At 39.9% G+C, this 15,681-nt stretch overlaps 1 protein-coding gene across 2 annotated transcripts in view; it reads right to left on the bottom strand.

The window, feature by feature from the left end:
- Positions 1-15,681, bottom strand: part of dhx9 (DEAH (Asp-Glu-Ala-His) box helicase 9) — an 89,601-nt gene that overhangs the window by 72,065 nt on the left and 1,855 nt on the right. For both annotated transcript variants that reach the window (XM_073063282.1, XM_073063283.1), the window contains exons 2-5: positions 15,458-15,612; positions 3,055-3,195; positions 2,612-2,702; positions 424-512 (exon numbers count right to left, since the gene is read on the bottom strand). In XM_073063282.1, coding sequence (XP_072919383.1) covers positions 424-512; positions 2,612-2,702; positions 3,055-3,195; positions 15,458-15,568 — 432 coding nt within the window. In that variant the 5' untranslated portion in view covers positions 15,569-15,612. The remainder of the gene's footprint in view (positions 1-423; positions 513-2,611; positions 2,703-3,054; positions 3,196-15,457; positions 15,613-15,681) is intronic.

Consider the following 15,681-nt stretch of genomic DNA (forward strand, 5'->3'; position numbering starts at 1 on the left):
CGCCCAGGGGAGGGAAGGTCGAGGTGGTGTGGCCTCTGTTGGGCACGCTGGAACCAGTACTGGGCTGGGGACTGACCCATTCTGTCAGTGCTGCCCTCCACTGTTTGCTCAGTAGAAGAACAAGCTGGACCAGAGCAATCTACAGTCATGCCACTCAAGGACTTGGGCTGTACTTCTTTGCATGTGACGGGTATGTTTTCTGAAAACATAACCATAAGTGCTATTTGTGCTAAGTGTCGTCTGCTATGCATTGTTGGCAAAGTGTTTTGCAGCTTGGATTTGTTTCAAGCTGAAAATTAAATGCATTCAAGTCATGTACTTGTTTGTGTTATTGGTGAAAATAAAATCCAACTGTGATAATGAAGATGCTGAATACCTTTTACGTTACCATTTTTAGCTCTAATTAAGAACACGATGACTTACTGCTTGGGCTTCTTGCTCATCTCTCTTTTCATAATATTCCTTTAAATTGGCTCCACGTTCCCAATAACCACCAAATCCTCCTCCATGGCCTGCAAAACCAGAAACCAGATTAACAATTTTTAAAGCAATATCGGTTATAAATCTTTTTATAATATTTAACCACAAAAACGTCAGAGATAAACTGCATAGAAACAGGTCCTTCAGCCCAGAGCATCTATGCCAACCATCATGTCAATCTGCATTAACCTTACTTTCCATATTAATCTCATTTACTCCACAAGCTCACAGCTCTAACCTGTTATACACCTCTAAGATTTTCACTGCTCTTGCTTCTGCATGCTCTTTCCAGATACTAATACTTTTATGTACATGCAGTATAATCTCTCTGATTGCCTCGCTCTCACCTTAAACCCACACCCTTAAGATTTAGACACTGCTGTTATAAAAATACACTATCCTATGTCTCCTAGAATTTTAACATTCACATCATCTCAGCCTTTAACTATCACATTTTCTTTCCAGCCAGGAGACTTAACTAATCAAATCTCTTACAATAACTCAAATTACCTTGCCTGGTGTCTCAGGGCTGGGTGTGTCTGCACCCGTGCCAACCTCCTGCCCTGACACTCCTCTGCCAGTTGTCTCACACTCCTCCCATGACACACTACCCTCACCATTCCCAACATCCATGCCAGATTTATAAACTTGATCTCCATTACAGTTGACAAACACAGCACTGTGCAAAAGTCTCAGGAACCCTAGCTATATACATGTGCAAGCACTGTAGTTACAAACTAGCACATACAATTACAAAATAATATTACCACATCTCTGAGTGGGATGGCCTCAAGACTGACAGATTGACAAAGTGTGAGGCACATGTTTATGAAGAGAGCATTAATTTACTGTTTTGGTGTTAAAATGTTTGCAGTGTACTATACCACCAATTCATTTGCAATAAAACATTAATATACACTCAATGGCATTATTAGGTAGACCTTTATGTTAAGGCAAATATCTAATCAGTCGATTTTGTGGCAGCAACTCAATGTATAAAAGCATGCACACACGGTTAAGGGGTTCAGTTGTTCAGACCAAACATCAGAATGGTAGAGGAATGTGACCTAAGCGACTTTAACCATGCAATGATGGTTGGTACTAAACGGATGGTTTGAGTACCTCAGAAACTGCTGATCTCCTTGACTTTAACAGTGTATTGCCCCTTTACATTTGACCTACAAAGGTGGAACACTTCACATTTGCAGAGGTTGAACTGCATGCACCAATTCAACAGCTATACCTGCAAATGATCTATATCTTGCTGTGTTTGCCAGTCTTTTACGCTATCCACAGTGCCACTAATCTAGGTATCATTTGCAAACTTATTAACCCATCCATCTACATTTTCATCCAGGTCATCAAAATCAGCAGACGTCTCACTATAGATTCTTGTGAAACACCACTAATCATAGACCTCGCTAGTCCCTTCAACCACTGTGCTCCATCTTTTATGGGCAAGCAGGTTCTGATCCAAATGGCCAATTCACCATAGATTCCTTTTATACTAATCTTCTAGATGAGCGTCCTATGAGGGACCTTGTCAAATACCTTATTGTAATCCATGTAGGCAACATCTACAGCACAACCTCCATCAATCACTCTCTTCACCTTGTCAAGAAATTCAATCAATAAGACATGACTTGATATAAAAGCATACTGGTGTTATTGCTGATAATAAAATAAAATAACTGGACCTAGAACATACACTCTTACGATTCACATGCAGTTTATTTTACTTGTGCACAAGGAAAACATCCCCTGTCAGCATGTCCTAAAGGCAGGACAGAAAACTGCTATTTTTACTTGGTTTGACACTACATTGTAGGCTGAAGGGCCTGTTCTTGTGCTGTACTATTCTATGTTCTATGAAGTGAGATGTAATTGCAACCAAATACTAAACAAGAAATACAAAACAAATGACACCAGCAGAGACATTTACCAATGAATATATTACTTTTCACCATCTTGTCAAAATTATGAGATTTTCACATTAAATAAAACAATTGAACTTCCAGCTTTAATCTGATTTTTCCCTCCTTTAGCAATTACATATACAGGAATAATTGTTATACATTATAAGAATCCTGGAACAACCAGCCTCATTCCCAGAAAAAACAGAAAGACTCACCAGGTGATTGCTTTATAGCTAATTGAGGAACACTTGAAGGCGAGTCCACTGGCACACTATCACTTCCATCAACAGCACTAGGTTCATTCCCCTATCAAATTTATATCAACTGTAAATATTCAGCAAACAGTACTGATTTTAAATGTTTTATACATTAGTTCAGATAAAAACAAGCTCAAAAATTCTACTGTAATATACTTTCTATAAAAACGTACAAATTGAAGGAAAAATAATAGAAGTATCTTAAAGGCTGACAGATATTAAAACATTGTTTTTCTTTATATTACCTATATTCTAAAATTTAATATCATTCAGAGTTGCCTCAACAACAGAAGACAAACATAGAAAATACAGATATACATTAAGTTGTAAATGTCTGTTTCACTCATTTTTTAAACACAAACTCTAGATGGAAAAGGAAGAGTTAGTCAAAGTGTACTCACCTTCAGACTGGGAACTTCTTCTGCTTTCATCTCTCCAGCCCTAACCAGGTAATTAACGAAATCTCGAGCAGCATTTGTCTGGGCATCCTTCTTGCTGGTAGAATTTCCCATACCAGTGTAATTAAACCCATCAACTCGGACCTAAGAGAAAAAAAATCTGATGGATGAACAGTCAAAGATTTGCTTTTCCTCAGGCCTTTTTTGTATCTGTCCATTGAAAACAATAATATTGTATATCATAGACCATAAGATATAGGAGCAGGAGTAGGCCATTCGGCCCATCGAGTCAGCTCCGCCATTCAACCATGGGCCGATGCAATCCTTCCAGTCATCCCCACTCCCCTGCCTTCTTCCCATACCCTTTGATGCCCTGGCTAAACAAGAACCTATCTATCTCTGCCTTAAATGCACCCAATGACTTGGTCTCCACAGCCGCTCATGGCAACAAATTCCACAGATTTACCACCCTCTGACTAAAGTAATTTCTCCGCATCTCAGTTCTAAATGGACGTTCTTCAATCCTCTTGTCCTAGAATCCCCTACTATGAGAAATGACTTTGCCATATCTACCGTAGATTCCGGACTACAGAGCGCACCTGATTAAAAGCCGCTGGCTCTAATTTTAGAAATAAAATCAATTTTTTAATTGTAAAGGCCGCACCGGATTTTCGGCCGCAGGTGTCCCACGTTGTATGAGATATTTACACAGAAAGATATTACACATGAGGATTTTTTAACTTTTAATTAAATCCATATGGTAACAAAAACAAATACATATTGCAAATGCTTTTTTTCGAACCGTGCCCGTAACGCGGCTACTTTTAAATATACGTTGCGTATACTTCTTTACTGAACAACATTCCAATATCTCCTAACGACTGGTAAAAAATATATATACTGCAGCCTACCAGGAAAAGTTATTGATCGCCTTTAACTTAAAAGCAGCGTTTCGCTCCGCCGCTCGACCCCCGCCTTTCCGTTTATCGCAAACGGCATTTTTCCCACAAGACACCGCGAAACCGGGTGTGACGTCATAGCATCCCGCGATGTAGTACAGAAAACAAATATAGTTTAAACTCTTCTAACTTTAACTAGAAAATGAATTACTAAGCGAAAATATTATAAACTAAATAACTGCCATAAGGCAGCACAATGCTTCGAGTGTTTTCCATGTTGATGAGGGTGAGTACAAATGACTGATTTACAATAATTTAATTGTGAAAGTGCGCTTGATTTATCGTACAATTTCATTGGACCTCTGTGAACTACTCATCAATTTTATTGGTCTACTGTTATGAGGCAAAATGTTTACGAGGCGGCATGAAAAAAATCATGTATTAGCCGCTCCGTATTAAAGGCCGCAAAGTTCAAAGCTGTTCAAAATGTGGGAAAAAAGTAGCGGCTTAAAATCCGGAATCTACGGTAATCTGTTCAGGCCTTTTAACATTCGGAATGTTTCTATGAGATTCCCCCACATTCTCCTGAACTCCAGGGAATACAGCCCAAGTGCTGCCAGACGTCCCTCATATTGTAACCCTTTTATTCCTGGAATCATTCTCGTGAATCTTCTCTGAACCGTCTCCAATGTCAGGAAATCCTTTCTATAATAAGAAGCCCAAAACTGCACACAATACTCCAAGAGTGGTCTCACGAGACATCACATCCCTGTTCTTATATTCCATACCTTTAGAAATTAACGCCAACATTGCATTTGCCTTCTTCACCACTGACTCAACCTGGATGTTAACCTTTAGGGTATCCTGCACAAGGACTCCCAAGCCCCTTTGCATCTCTGCATTTTGAATTCTCTCCCCAGCTAAATAATGGTCTGCTCGTTTCTTTCTTCCACCAAAGTGCATGACCATACACTTTCCAACATTGTATTTCATTTGCCACTTCTTTGCCCATTCCCCTAAACTATCTAAGTTTCTCTGCAGGCTCTCTGTTTCCTCAACACTACCTGCTCCGCAACCTATCTTTGTATCATTGGCAAATTTAGCCACAAATCCATTAACGCCATAGCCCAAATCATTGACATACACTGTAAAAAGCAGCGGTGCCAACACCGACCTCTGTGAACTCCACTGGTAACCCGCAGCCAGCCAGAATAGGATCCCTTTATTCCCACTCTCTGTTTTCTGCCGATCAGCCAATGCTCCACCCATGCTAGTAACTTCCCTATAATTCTCTTATCTTGCTGAGCAGCTTCATGTGCAGCACCTTGTCAAAGCTCTTCTGAAAATCCAAGTACACCACATCTACTGCATCTCCTTTGTCTACCTTGCTTGTAATTTCCTCAAAGAATTGCAGTAGGTTTGTCAGGCAGGATTTTCCTTTCAGGAAAACATGCTGACTTTGGCCTATCTTGTCACGTGTCCCCAGGTACTCCATAATTTCATCCCTAACAATCGATTCCAACAATTTCCCAACCACTGATGTCAGGCTAACAGGTCTATAGTTTCCTTTCTGTTGCCTCCCACCCTTTTTAAATAGCAGAATAACATTTGCAATTTTCCAGTCATCCAGTACAATGGCAGAATCTATCGATTCTTGAAAGATCATTGTTAATACCTCCACAATCTCTTCAGCTACTTCCTTCAGAACCCAAGGATGCATTCCATCAGGTCCAGGAGATTTATCCACCCTCAGCCATTAAGCTTCCTGAGCACCTTCTCAGTCGTAATTTTCACTGTACGAACTTCATTCCCGATACTCTTGAATGCCCAGTATACAGCAGACGTCTTCCACTGTGAAGACTGGTGCAAAATACGTATTTGTTCCACTGCCATCTCTGCATCTCTCATTACTATATCTCCAGCGTCATTCTGTATTCATCCTATATCTACCCTCGACTCTCTTTTACCTTTTATATACTTAAAGAAGTTTTTAGTATCTTCTTTGATATTAGTCACCAGCTTCCTTTCATAATTCATCTTTCCCTTCCTAATGACCTTCTTAGTTTCTTTCTGCAAGTTTTTAACAATCCCAATCCTCTATCTTCCCACTAGCTTCCTTGTATGCCTTCTCTTTTGCTTTTACTTTGACTCTGACTTCACTTGTCAGCCATGGTACGGTACTGTCCTTCTTCCCTTTGAAAATTTCTTATTTGAAATATATCTGTATTGCACTTCCTTCATTTTTCACAGAAACTCCAGCCACTGCTGCTCTGCTGTCCTTCCAGTCAACTTCAGCCAGTTCCCCTCTCATGCCATTGTAATTTCCTTTATTCCACTGAAATACCGACACATTGAATTTTATTTTTCCCTCTCAAATTTCAAGGTGAACTCGATCATATTGTGATCACTGTTCCCTAAGGATTCCTTAACCTTAAGCTCTCTTATCACCTCCAGATCATTGCACAACATCCAATCCAGCACAGCCAATCCCCTAGTGGGCTCACCAAGCTGTTTTAAACAGCCATCCCTTAGACATTCTACAAATTCTTTCTCTTGAGGTCCAGTCCTGGCCTGGTATTCCCCATCCACTTTCATGTTAAAATCCCCAACGATCATCGTGACATTGCCTTTCTGATACGCCCTTTCTCTCTCCTGCTGTAATTTGTAATCCACATCCCGGCTGCTGTTTGGAGACCTGCATACAACTGCCATTAGGGTCCTTTTACCCTTGCCATTTCTAAACTCAACCCTTAGAGACTCTACGCCTTCCAATTCCATGTCATCTCTTTCTAATGATTTAATATTATTTTTTATACACAGAGCCACACCACCCCCCTCTGCCTATTAACCTATCTTTCCGATACACCATATACCCTTGGATGTTCAGTTCCCAATGGCAGCCATCCTTTACCCAGCTTTCAGAGATGGCCACAACATATTTGCCAATCTGTAGCTGAATTTCAAGAGCGTCCATTTTATTCCTTATGCTGCGTGCAATATACATATAACACATTCAATCCAGTATTTGTTGCTTTCTGCTTTAATTGCACCACGCCTCTATTACCCTGTAACTCATGCCACTGGCTGTGATTGAGCCTCATCTCCCGCCTGTTCTTTCTATAATCTCTGTTGCATGCTATCTTTGATTTATTTCTGTTTTCCCCTTCCTCAACCCTATCACTCCCTTTCCCATCCCCCCTGCCAAATTAGTTTAAACCCTCCCTAACAGCTCTATTAAATGTGCCCACTAGGATATTGGACGCCCTTGGGTTCAGGTGTAACCCGTCCTTTTTGTACAGGTTGTACCTCCCCAGAAGAGGCCCCAATGATTCAGGAATCTGAAGCCCTGCCCCCTACACTAGTCTCTCAGCCACACATAAATACAACTGATCATGCTATTCTTGCATTCGCTAGCACGTGGCGCAGGCAGCAATCCTGAGATTACTACCCTGGCAGTCCTGCTTTTCTGCTTCCTACCTAACTCCCTGAATTCTCTCTTCAGGACCTCCTCCCTTTTTCTACCTATGTCATTGGGATCAACGTGTACCAAGACTTCTGGCTGTTCATCCTCTCTCTTCAGAATATTTTGCACCCGATCTGAAACATCCCATACCCTGGCACCTGGGACGCAGCACACCACACGGGTACCTCTATCAGGCTGACAGAACCTCCTGCCTGTTCCCCTCACTATGGAATCACCTATGACTTCTGCATTCCTCATCTTCCTCTTTCCCTTCTGCAACATGGAACCAGGCTCAGTGCCAGAGACCCGATCACCGTGGTCATCCTCTGTCGGTCATCCCCTCAACAGCATCCAAAATGAGATAACGATTACTGAGGGGGATGGCCACAGGGCTGCTTTCTACTATCTGAGCGATTCCCTGACCGTCACCCACTTATCTAACTCCTGCAGCCTTGGGGTACTCCCCGTAGCTCCTCTCTATCTCCTGTTCACTCTCCTTAATAAGCTAACAATACCATTTACAGCAACTAACTGCTGGTATTTGGGTATGAAAATTAGCATTCCACTCAAGATCTCCAGAGATACCAACCAATTCTGATTTTAATTAAAAAGTCCAATTAAGTATAAGCATCAGTAGTGAAAAGGGGAGTTGGACGCATTATGTCTGCTCCAGCTGGACCACAATTGGTCTTTTTCTTCAGTGCTACTTTCCTCCATAAGCCTATATCTCAGATTCCCTTAATGCATAAAAATCTGTAACACAGTGACTGTGCCTCCAGTATCCTCTTAGGTGGAGAATTCTGAAGACTCACTTTGCTGGTTAAAGAAATTCCTTCTCAAGCCTGCCCAGAATGGCCAACCTCTTGGAATCATGACCCCAGGCTCTAGACGCCACAGGCAAGGGCAAGATTATTGCTATAACTACCCCATAAATCCCATTAAGAATTTTTTGAATATTACTATAAGATTACCACTGAGTGTTTAAACTCAAGAGAGTATAGACCCAGTCTGCTTAACTGCTCTACAATTGACTAACAGCCCATGGCAGGAATCAATCTGGTACCAAAATTCCACATGTATAATTTACTGCTCTCCCACTATTACAAATAAATAATTTATGTAGTAAGATCAAATTTGTGAGCAATATTCCTGAAGTAGATTCAGTAGTGTGGCCAATCAGCTCCTTGGAACAGTGGGACTGGAATCATGCGAAAATTAGCCAAGCTGACCTTAGACTAGCCTGGGATCCAAATCCACAAAATGAGTTAGGCCAGACACAAGTATGTTCTCAATTTATGGCAAAATATTATGTCTTGATATTATGGCAACAATAGATGTTGATCACAATGCATGTCCACTGAGTAATGGATGAATAGTGAACATAAATAATGGTCCTGGCAAAGAGAAACAATTTAGAGGTAGGAAGAACACAGCCCTGGTTTCTTTCCCCTTGCCCGTCTAGAAGGATGCATTCAAATCTTTCCTTAAACTCATTATTCTTTGTACTGGCTCTCCCATCTTGCCATTCAAATAGTCATGTCAAAAGAAGTTTCTGGAATAACACAGAAGTGGCATAGTTGAACTCCATGAGCTGCAATAACTCTGCCCTGGTGATTAGCAGTAAAGAACTTTCATAGCAGCTACAACGACCAGAGCCAAGAGATAACCAGGAGAAATGAAGACAGCACCGGTCTTCATGAAACAAAGAGCAGTCCGGATTCTGGGAGGCCAGAGAAACAAAAAGGGTAATCTTTGAGACTCAAGACAGATAGTTGCAGCCTAGGTTAGGTGTTGAATGATTAACCCATGTCTATGATTATTGGGGCTATCAAACCTTGCAAAGTTACTGGTCCAGTGAGGTAAACGGACTGAAAACTGGAGATGTAATTTAATGCAGACATGCGAGGTGCGGACCTTTGGAAGGTCAAACCAGGATAAAATGCACATAGTGAAGCCTCAGGCTCTTAGGTGTTAGGTACAAGGGGATTTGGGAATACAGAACTTTAATTCCTTGAAAGTGACATCACAGGAAGATAGGGTTGAAAAAGAGCTTTTGGCACATTGACCTTCATAAATCTGTGCACTGAGTAAGAATTGTATAAGACATTGGTGAGGTCAAATTTAGAGTTCTGTGTGCAATTCAGGTCATCTACCTACAGGAAAGATATCAATAAGCTTCAATGAATGCAGAAAAAATTTACATGGATGTTGCTGGGACTGGAGGACCAGAACTACAGGCATAGGCTGAATAAATTGGCTGGTTCTCATTCCCTTGCAACTCTAACTCGAGTCTGAGGCGGTAGTAGAGGTCCTTCATGAATGCTTCGCTTCAGTATTCACCAGTGAGCAGGACCTGATGAATGTGATACATCACCAAACTAGGCTAATGCATTGGAACATATGGACATTAAGAAAGAGGACATGCTGGAACTTTTGCTAAATGTCAAGTTAGAAAGACTCCGGGGCCGGTCAAGTTATGCGCCAGGTTACTATGAGGGATGAGACAGCCGTGCCTTTGCAATACCTTTGCATCCTCACTGGCCACAGAAGAGATATAAGATTGGAGGAGAGGAAAATATTACTTCTTTGTCCAAGAAAGTAAATAGGAATAACCCCAAGAATTACAGATCAGTGAGCCAGTGATGGGCAATCTATTGGAAAGCATTCTTAAGAGACAGGATTTGAGAGTATTTGGAGAAGCAAAGTCATAGTTTTGTGAAGGGAAGGTTGTGCCTCATGACCTGATTGAATTCTTCATGGAAGTAACCAAACAAATTGATGAAGAGCAAAACATGTGATGTGCATGGAATTTTTTGTAAGGCATTTGACAAAGTACTCCATGATAGGGTCATTCAGAAAGTTGGGAGGCATGCAATCCAGGGAAGCTTGGCTATGTGGATTCAGAATTGGCTTGCCCACAAAAGGCAGAGGGCAGTAATAGATGGAATGTATTCAGCCTGGAGATTGGTGATGAGTGGAGTTCTGCAGGTTTCCGTCCTGGGACCCACTCCCCCCCAAACCTCTGATTTATATAAATGACTTGGACAAGGAAATCAGGAGCTGATTAGCATGTCTACAGACCACATCACGTGGATAGTGTAGAGGATGTGATAGGCTACAAGAAGTCATTAGCAGGATGTAGAATTGGGCTGAGATGAGGCAGATGGAGTTCAATTTGGAAAAGCGTGTTTTCAATTTTTTCATTTCAATCTTTTTTATTGATTTAAAAGAATAAGGATAAATACAAGTCAGAGAAGTTATCTCAAATACATATTTCAATAATAGTACAAAGAAAGGAAAATACTCTTGTCAAAATCATATATAGTATTAAGCTAATATAAAGCAAATAAGAGACCCACATCTCCTCTTAACTATTTATAGAAAAAAAGACTCAAAAATTTCTGTTATTGAAAGAAACAAAAACCCACTAAACTAACCTAAAACAAAAAAAAAGGGGACTGGGCTGTCCATTTTGAGGATACAATTTTAAAAAAGGAAAAATCCTTCTGGTCAAATTTAAAACTTCACAGAGAAGGAAAAACAAGATTAACTGAAAAAGTAAAAAGAATTAGATCATATGAAAATATTGAATAAAAGGTCAGCAAGTTTGCTCAAATTTAAAAAGATGTATCAAACATCCGACTTCTAATTTTCTCCAAACTTAAACACGACATAATGGAGGAGAGCCAGAAAAACAACAGTAACTGAATTGTGATCCTTCCAATACAACAAAATAGCTCTCCTAGCCAAAAAAGTTGAGAAAGCTATCATGCATTGAGCAGAAGCAGGAACATTTCCTGCTTCCTTTGGAATAATCCCAAAGATTTCCGTAAATGAATTAGGTTGAAGGTCCAAACCTATGACTTTTGATAACGTTCTAAAAACATCTCTCTAAAAATTATTTAACTTTATACATATGAGTTAAGGTAGCCACCTCACTGTTGCATCTATCACAGGTGGGATTTATATTAGAAAAAATATTCGCTAGTTTATCTTTTGACATATGCACCCTGTGCAGTACCTTGTACTGAATCAAGGAGTGACAAGCGCAGATAGATGAATTGTTAACTAAATGACAAATTTTATTCCATTGATCACCTGAAAGTGACTCTTGAAGTTCCAATTCCTAAGCACGTTTAACCTTATCATTAGACATCATTCGTAAATTCAATAGCCGTTTATATATAATGGCTATCAATCCTTTTTGAAATGGTTTAAGCTGAAAGATAACATCTATCATATTTGGTAAATGAGCAAATGGGTAATTCGGTAACAAATTGCGTAAAAAAATTCCTGACGTGTAAATATCTAAAAAATTGTGCATTAGGTATATCATATTTGTCCATTAGCTGTGAAAAAAACATTAAACAATCCTCTAAAAACAAATCCAGAAAAGTTTTTATTCCCTTCGTTTTCCATGTTAGAAAGGCCTTATCTAAAATTAATGGTTTAAAAAAAGTTAAGATGGATATTATTAGAAAGAACAAAGTTATTTTAAGTCAAAAAATCTGCGAAACTGAAACCAAATTTTTAATGTACGTCCAACAGTGGGACTGAGATCTTGTGAACCAATCCTAGAAAACAAAAAGGGAAGAGGAGCTCCCAGTAAGAATTCAGTAAAGAGTTAGCGAGTTCTCTTCCAAGTCCAACCATGAAGGACAGTCCTGATTATCTATACAGTGAATCCAAAAAGTAATATAACGACTATTAATTGCCCAGTAATAAAATCTAAAGTTTGGTAAAGCCAAGTCTCCATCTTTTTTTAATTTTTGCAATAAAGGTTTACTCACTCTAGAACTCTTATTATTCCAGATATATGACAGGATCGTAGAATCTATTCTATCAAAAACATTTTCGGGCCAAAGGATGGAACAGCTTGAAACGTGTATAAAAATTTCGGTAAAATTGTCATTTTCAAAGCATTTATTCGACCAATTAACAACATCGTCATAGGCGACCATTTGGAAAGCGTTTGTTGTGTATATTCAATTAAAGGAAGAAAATTATACTCATATAGATCTTTAAAATTTTTAGAAATTTTAATACCAAGATAGGTAAAATAATTTTTAGCAATATTAAAAGGTATTTGATCATAATGATCAGAAGTTATTAATAGGAAATAATTCACTTTTACGTATATTTAACTTATATCCAGAGGAAGTACTAAATTCAGTAAATATGGATAACATAGAGGGAATAGATTTCCTAGGGTCTGAAATGTAAACTAATGGGAGCATTCGTGCACCACACATCACTAAGTGACACTGGACTGTGTGTAATTAGGCACTTGGCAAGGTCCAAAAAAAAATTAGGTTTAAGTGTAGCAGACATTGTGGGAGCTACTATTGTTTGAGTGGCCCCATGTTATAGTGGAGAGTTCAGGCTTTGTCCTGAAGAAATAGACGCTATAGCTACACTGGAGACTTTCGGTGTCTCTGATGACTGCAGCTGCAAGAAGAGCATTCAGGCGCAGCTTCTGACAGACCTTGTTAAACATATTGGAGCTGGATAAACTACAGATCATTCAGGATGGTGAGAGGCTGATCGACAGGGCATATCGGGAGGTAGTGATACACAGAATTGGCTTTAATACCCAAGGTGCATTACACAGGTAACTGGATAACCATCAGTAGGGGGAAAGGGAATAGGCAGCCAGTGCAGAACAACCCTGTGACCATTCCCTTCAATAACATTTATACCTCTTTAGATACTGTTGGGGGGAAGAGGGGGTGTGTATAGACACTGCAATTAGGTCTCTAGCTCAGTGGCTCAGAAATGTGGGGGGGATGTAGAAGAGGCAAGCTGTAGTGAAGGGGATTTGCTGGTTAGAGAGAACAGAAATGAGGTTCTGTGGACAAGAACAAAATTTCACATGGTTGCCTCTCAGGTGTCAGTGCCAGGGACACCTTGGATCAAGATCACACCAGTGAGAGGTTGAGTACTTAAAGGTTGTGCTCCATGTGGGTACCAATGACAAAGGTAGGAGGGGTGACAAGGTCCTGCACAGTGAGCTCAGAGAGCTTAGTGCTAAGTTAAAAGACAGGACCTCCAGGGTTGTGATCTCTGGATTGCTACCTGTGTCACATGTCATGAAGCCAGAAATAGGAAGATAATACAGTTTGACATATGGCTAAGGAGATGGTGTAGGAGGGAAGGCTTCAGATTTTTAGATCAGTGGGCTCTCTTCCAGGGAAGGTGAGACCTATATAGACAGAACAGTTTGCACCTGAACTGATATCCTTGCAGAAAGGTTTGCTAGTTCTGTGGTAGGGGTTAAACCAGAGTTGCAGGGGGATGAAAACCAGAGTGTTGGAGAAGATAAAGTGGCTGTGGGGGAAAGATGTTGTTCAGCCTACCTACAAATTCAGGAATCGAAAGGTTGAGCATGATAGAACTAATGTTCTGAGTTGTCTATTTCAATGCACAGAGTATTATAGGTAAGGTGATTGAGCATGTGGAACTATAACATTATAGCCATTAGCAAAACCTGTTTGAAAGAGGGGCAGGATGGACTGCTCAATGTGCTGGTGTTCCATTGATTTAGACATGATAGAATGGGAGGGATTAAAGGAGAGATGTTAGGAAAATGTCATGACAATGCTCAGACAGGACAGACTGGAGAGCTCATCTACTGAAGCTATCACATTAATGGAATTATATTATAGACCACCCACCAGTAGGCAGGATTTGGACGAGCAAATCTGTAGAGAGATCACAGATAAGAAACAAGGATGCGATAAGCGATTTTAACTTGTATTGACTGGAACTTCCATACTGGTAAAGGGCTGGATGGGAGGGAAAATTTCCTTAATCAATACATGGTGGTCCCAACTAGAGAGAGTGCATCACTGGAAGTCCTATTAGACAAAAGATAAGGGAGGTGACAGAAGTATGTGCAGGGGAAGACTTTAGATACATCAGTTACATTATGGAGTAGGATAGATTTCTCCCTTGGATTGAGATTCTTAATTGGAGAAAGGCCAATTTTGCTAATATTAAAGATCTGGCAAGTGTAGATTGGGACAGGCTGTATTTTGGCAAAGGTGTGCTAGTAAGTGGGAGGCATTTAAAAGTAAAAATTTGAGAATACTGTTGGTATGTTCCTGACAGAATAAAAGGCAATGCCAACAGGTTTAGGGAACCTTCATATCTTGACTTTCGAGAGATATTGAGGCCCCAGTTAAGAAGGTGGTGGTGAATAGCAGCTATAGGCAGCAAGGAACAAATGATGTATTTGAGTATAAAAAATGCAGGAGAACACTTAATAGGCAAAACCAGAGGGGCTAAAAGAAGGCATGAAGTTGCTCTAACAGACAGGTTGAAGAGAACTCCCAAGAGCATCTATGGATACATTAAGAGCAAAACAATAGCAAGGCACAAAATTGGTTTTCATGAAGATTAGCACTGATGTAAATGCATGGAGCCGAAGAGATGGGTGAGATCTTAAATGGATTTTTTGCATCTATATTTACTTGGGGGATGGACCCAGAGTCTGTAAAGCCAATCTACGCATTTTATTTGATTAAGTATTTCCAGCATTTTATCTTTTCTAAAGGGAAATTCACAATTTGTTATTAAAACCTTGCCTTCCAAGGTCATACAGCTGTACTGCACAGAAACGAGCCCTCTATGGGCTGTATCTATGGTGATCAGCACATTTATCTACAAAATTCCAACTTGCCTTTATAAATTCTATATTTCTCTATGCCCTGCTTCAAGTAACTGTCAAGATGCCTCTTAAAAGTACTTGCTGTTCCTGTCTCCACCAGCTCAGTCCAAATACCATTATTCCATAAAAATACCATTACCATGAATAATTCACCCCTCAGATTTCATTTAAGCCTCCGCCTCCTCACCTTAAACCATTGCACTCTAGTTTTCAAGTAATCATAAAAAAATTCAAATATCAAGCTATCACAAGAGAAATAATCATTTTCCACATCATTTGTTCCCCATCTGAAACAGTACTGCAAACAAAATCAGTTTCAGACTGAACTGGAATTTTCAATGCTGTAAATTCAGGCTAGTACACAAACTGTCATACCTCACAAACAAACTTTTGTCTGTTCTTGTTGCCAGCGGCACGGATCTCATAATTTGGTGTAAGCTTGCGCTTCCCACACCAAGCATACAAGAAGTTCTTGATGTCCGTCATGCTTCCTCTTGATTATTAGCCACCATCAATGTTAGTGTTTGCTCCTTAAGGAAATGAACAAGAAAGTGAATAAATTTAACACTAAAATGGAAGAGGTAATAATTATATATTCA

This window comes from Hemitrygon akajei, chromosome 12 (genome assembly GCF_048418815.1).
Source record: "Hemitrygon akajei chromosome 12, sHemAka1.3, whole genome shotgun sequence".
Taxonomy (NCBI): domain Eukaryota; kingdom Metazoa; phylum Chordata; class Chondrichthyes; order Myliobatiformes; family Dasyatidae; genus Hemitrygon; species Hemitrygon akajei.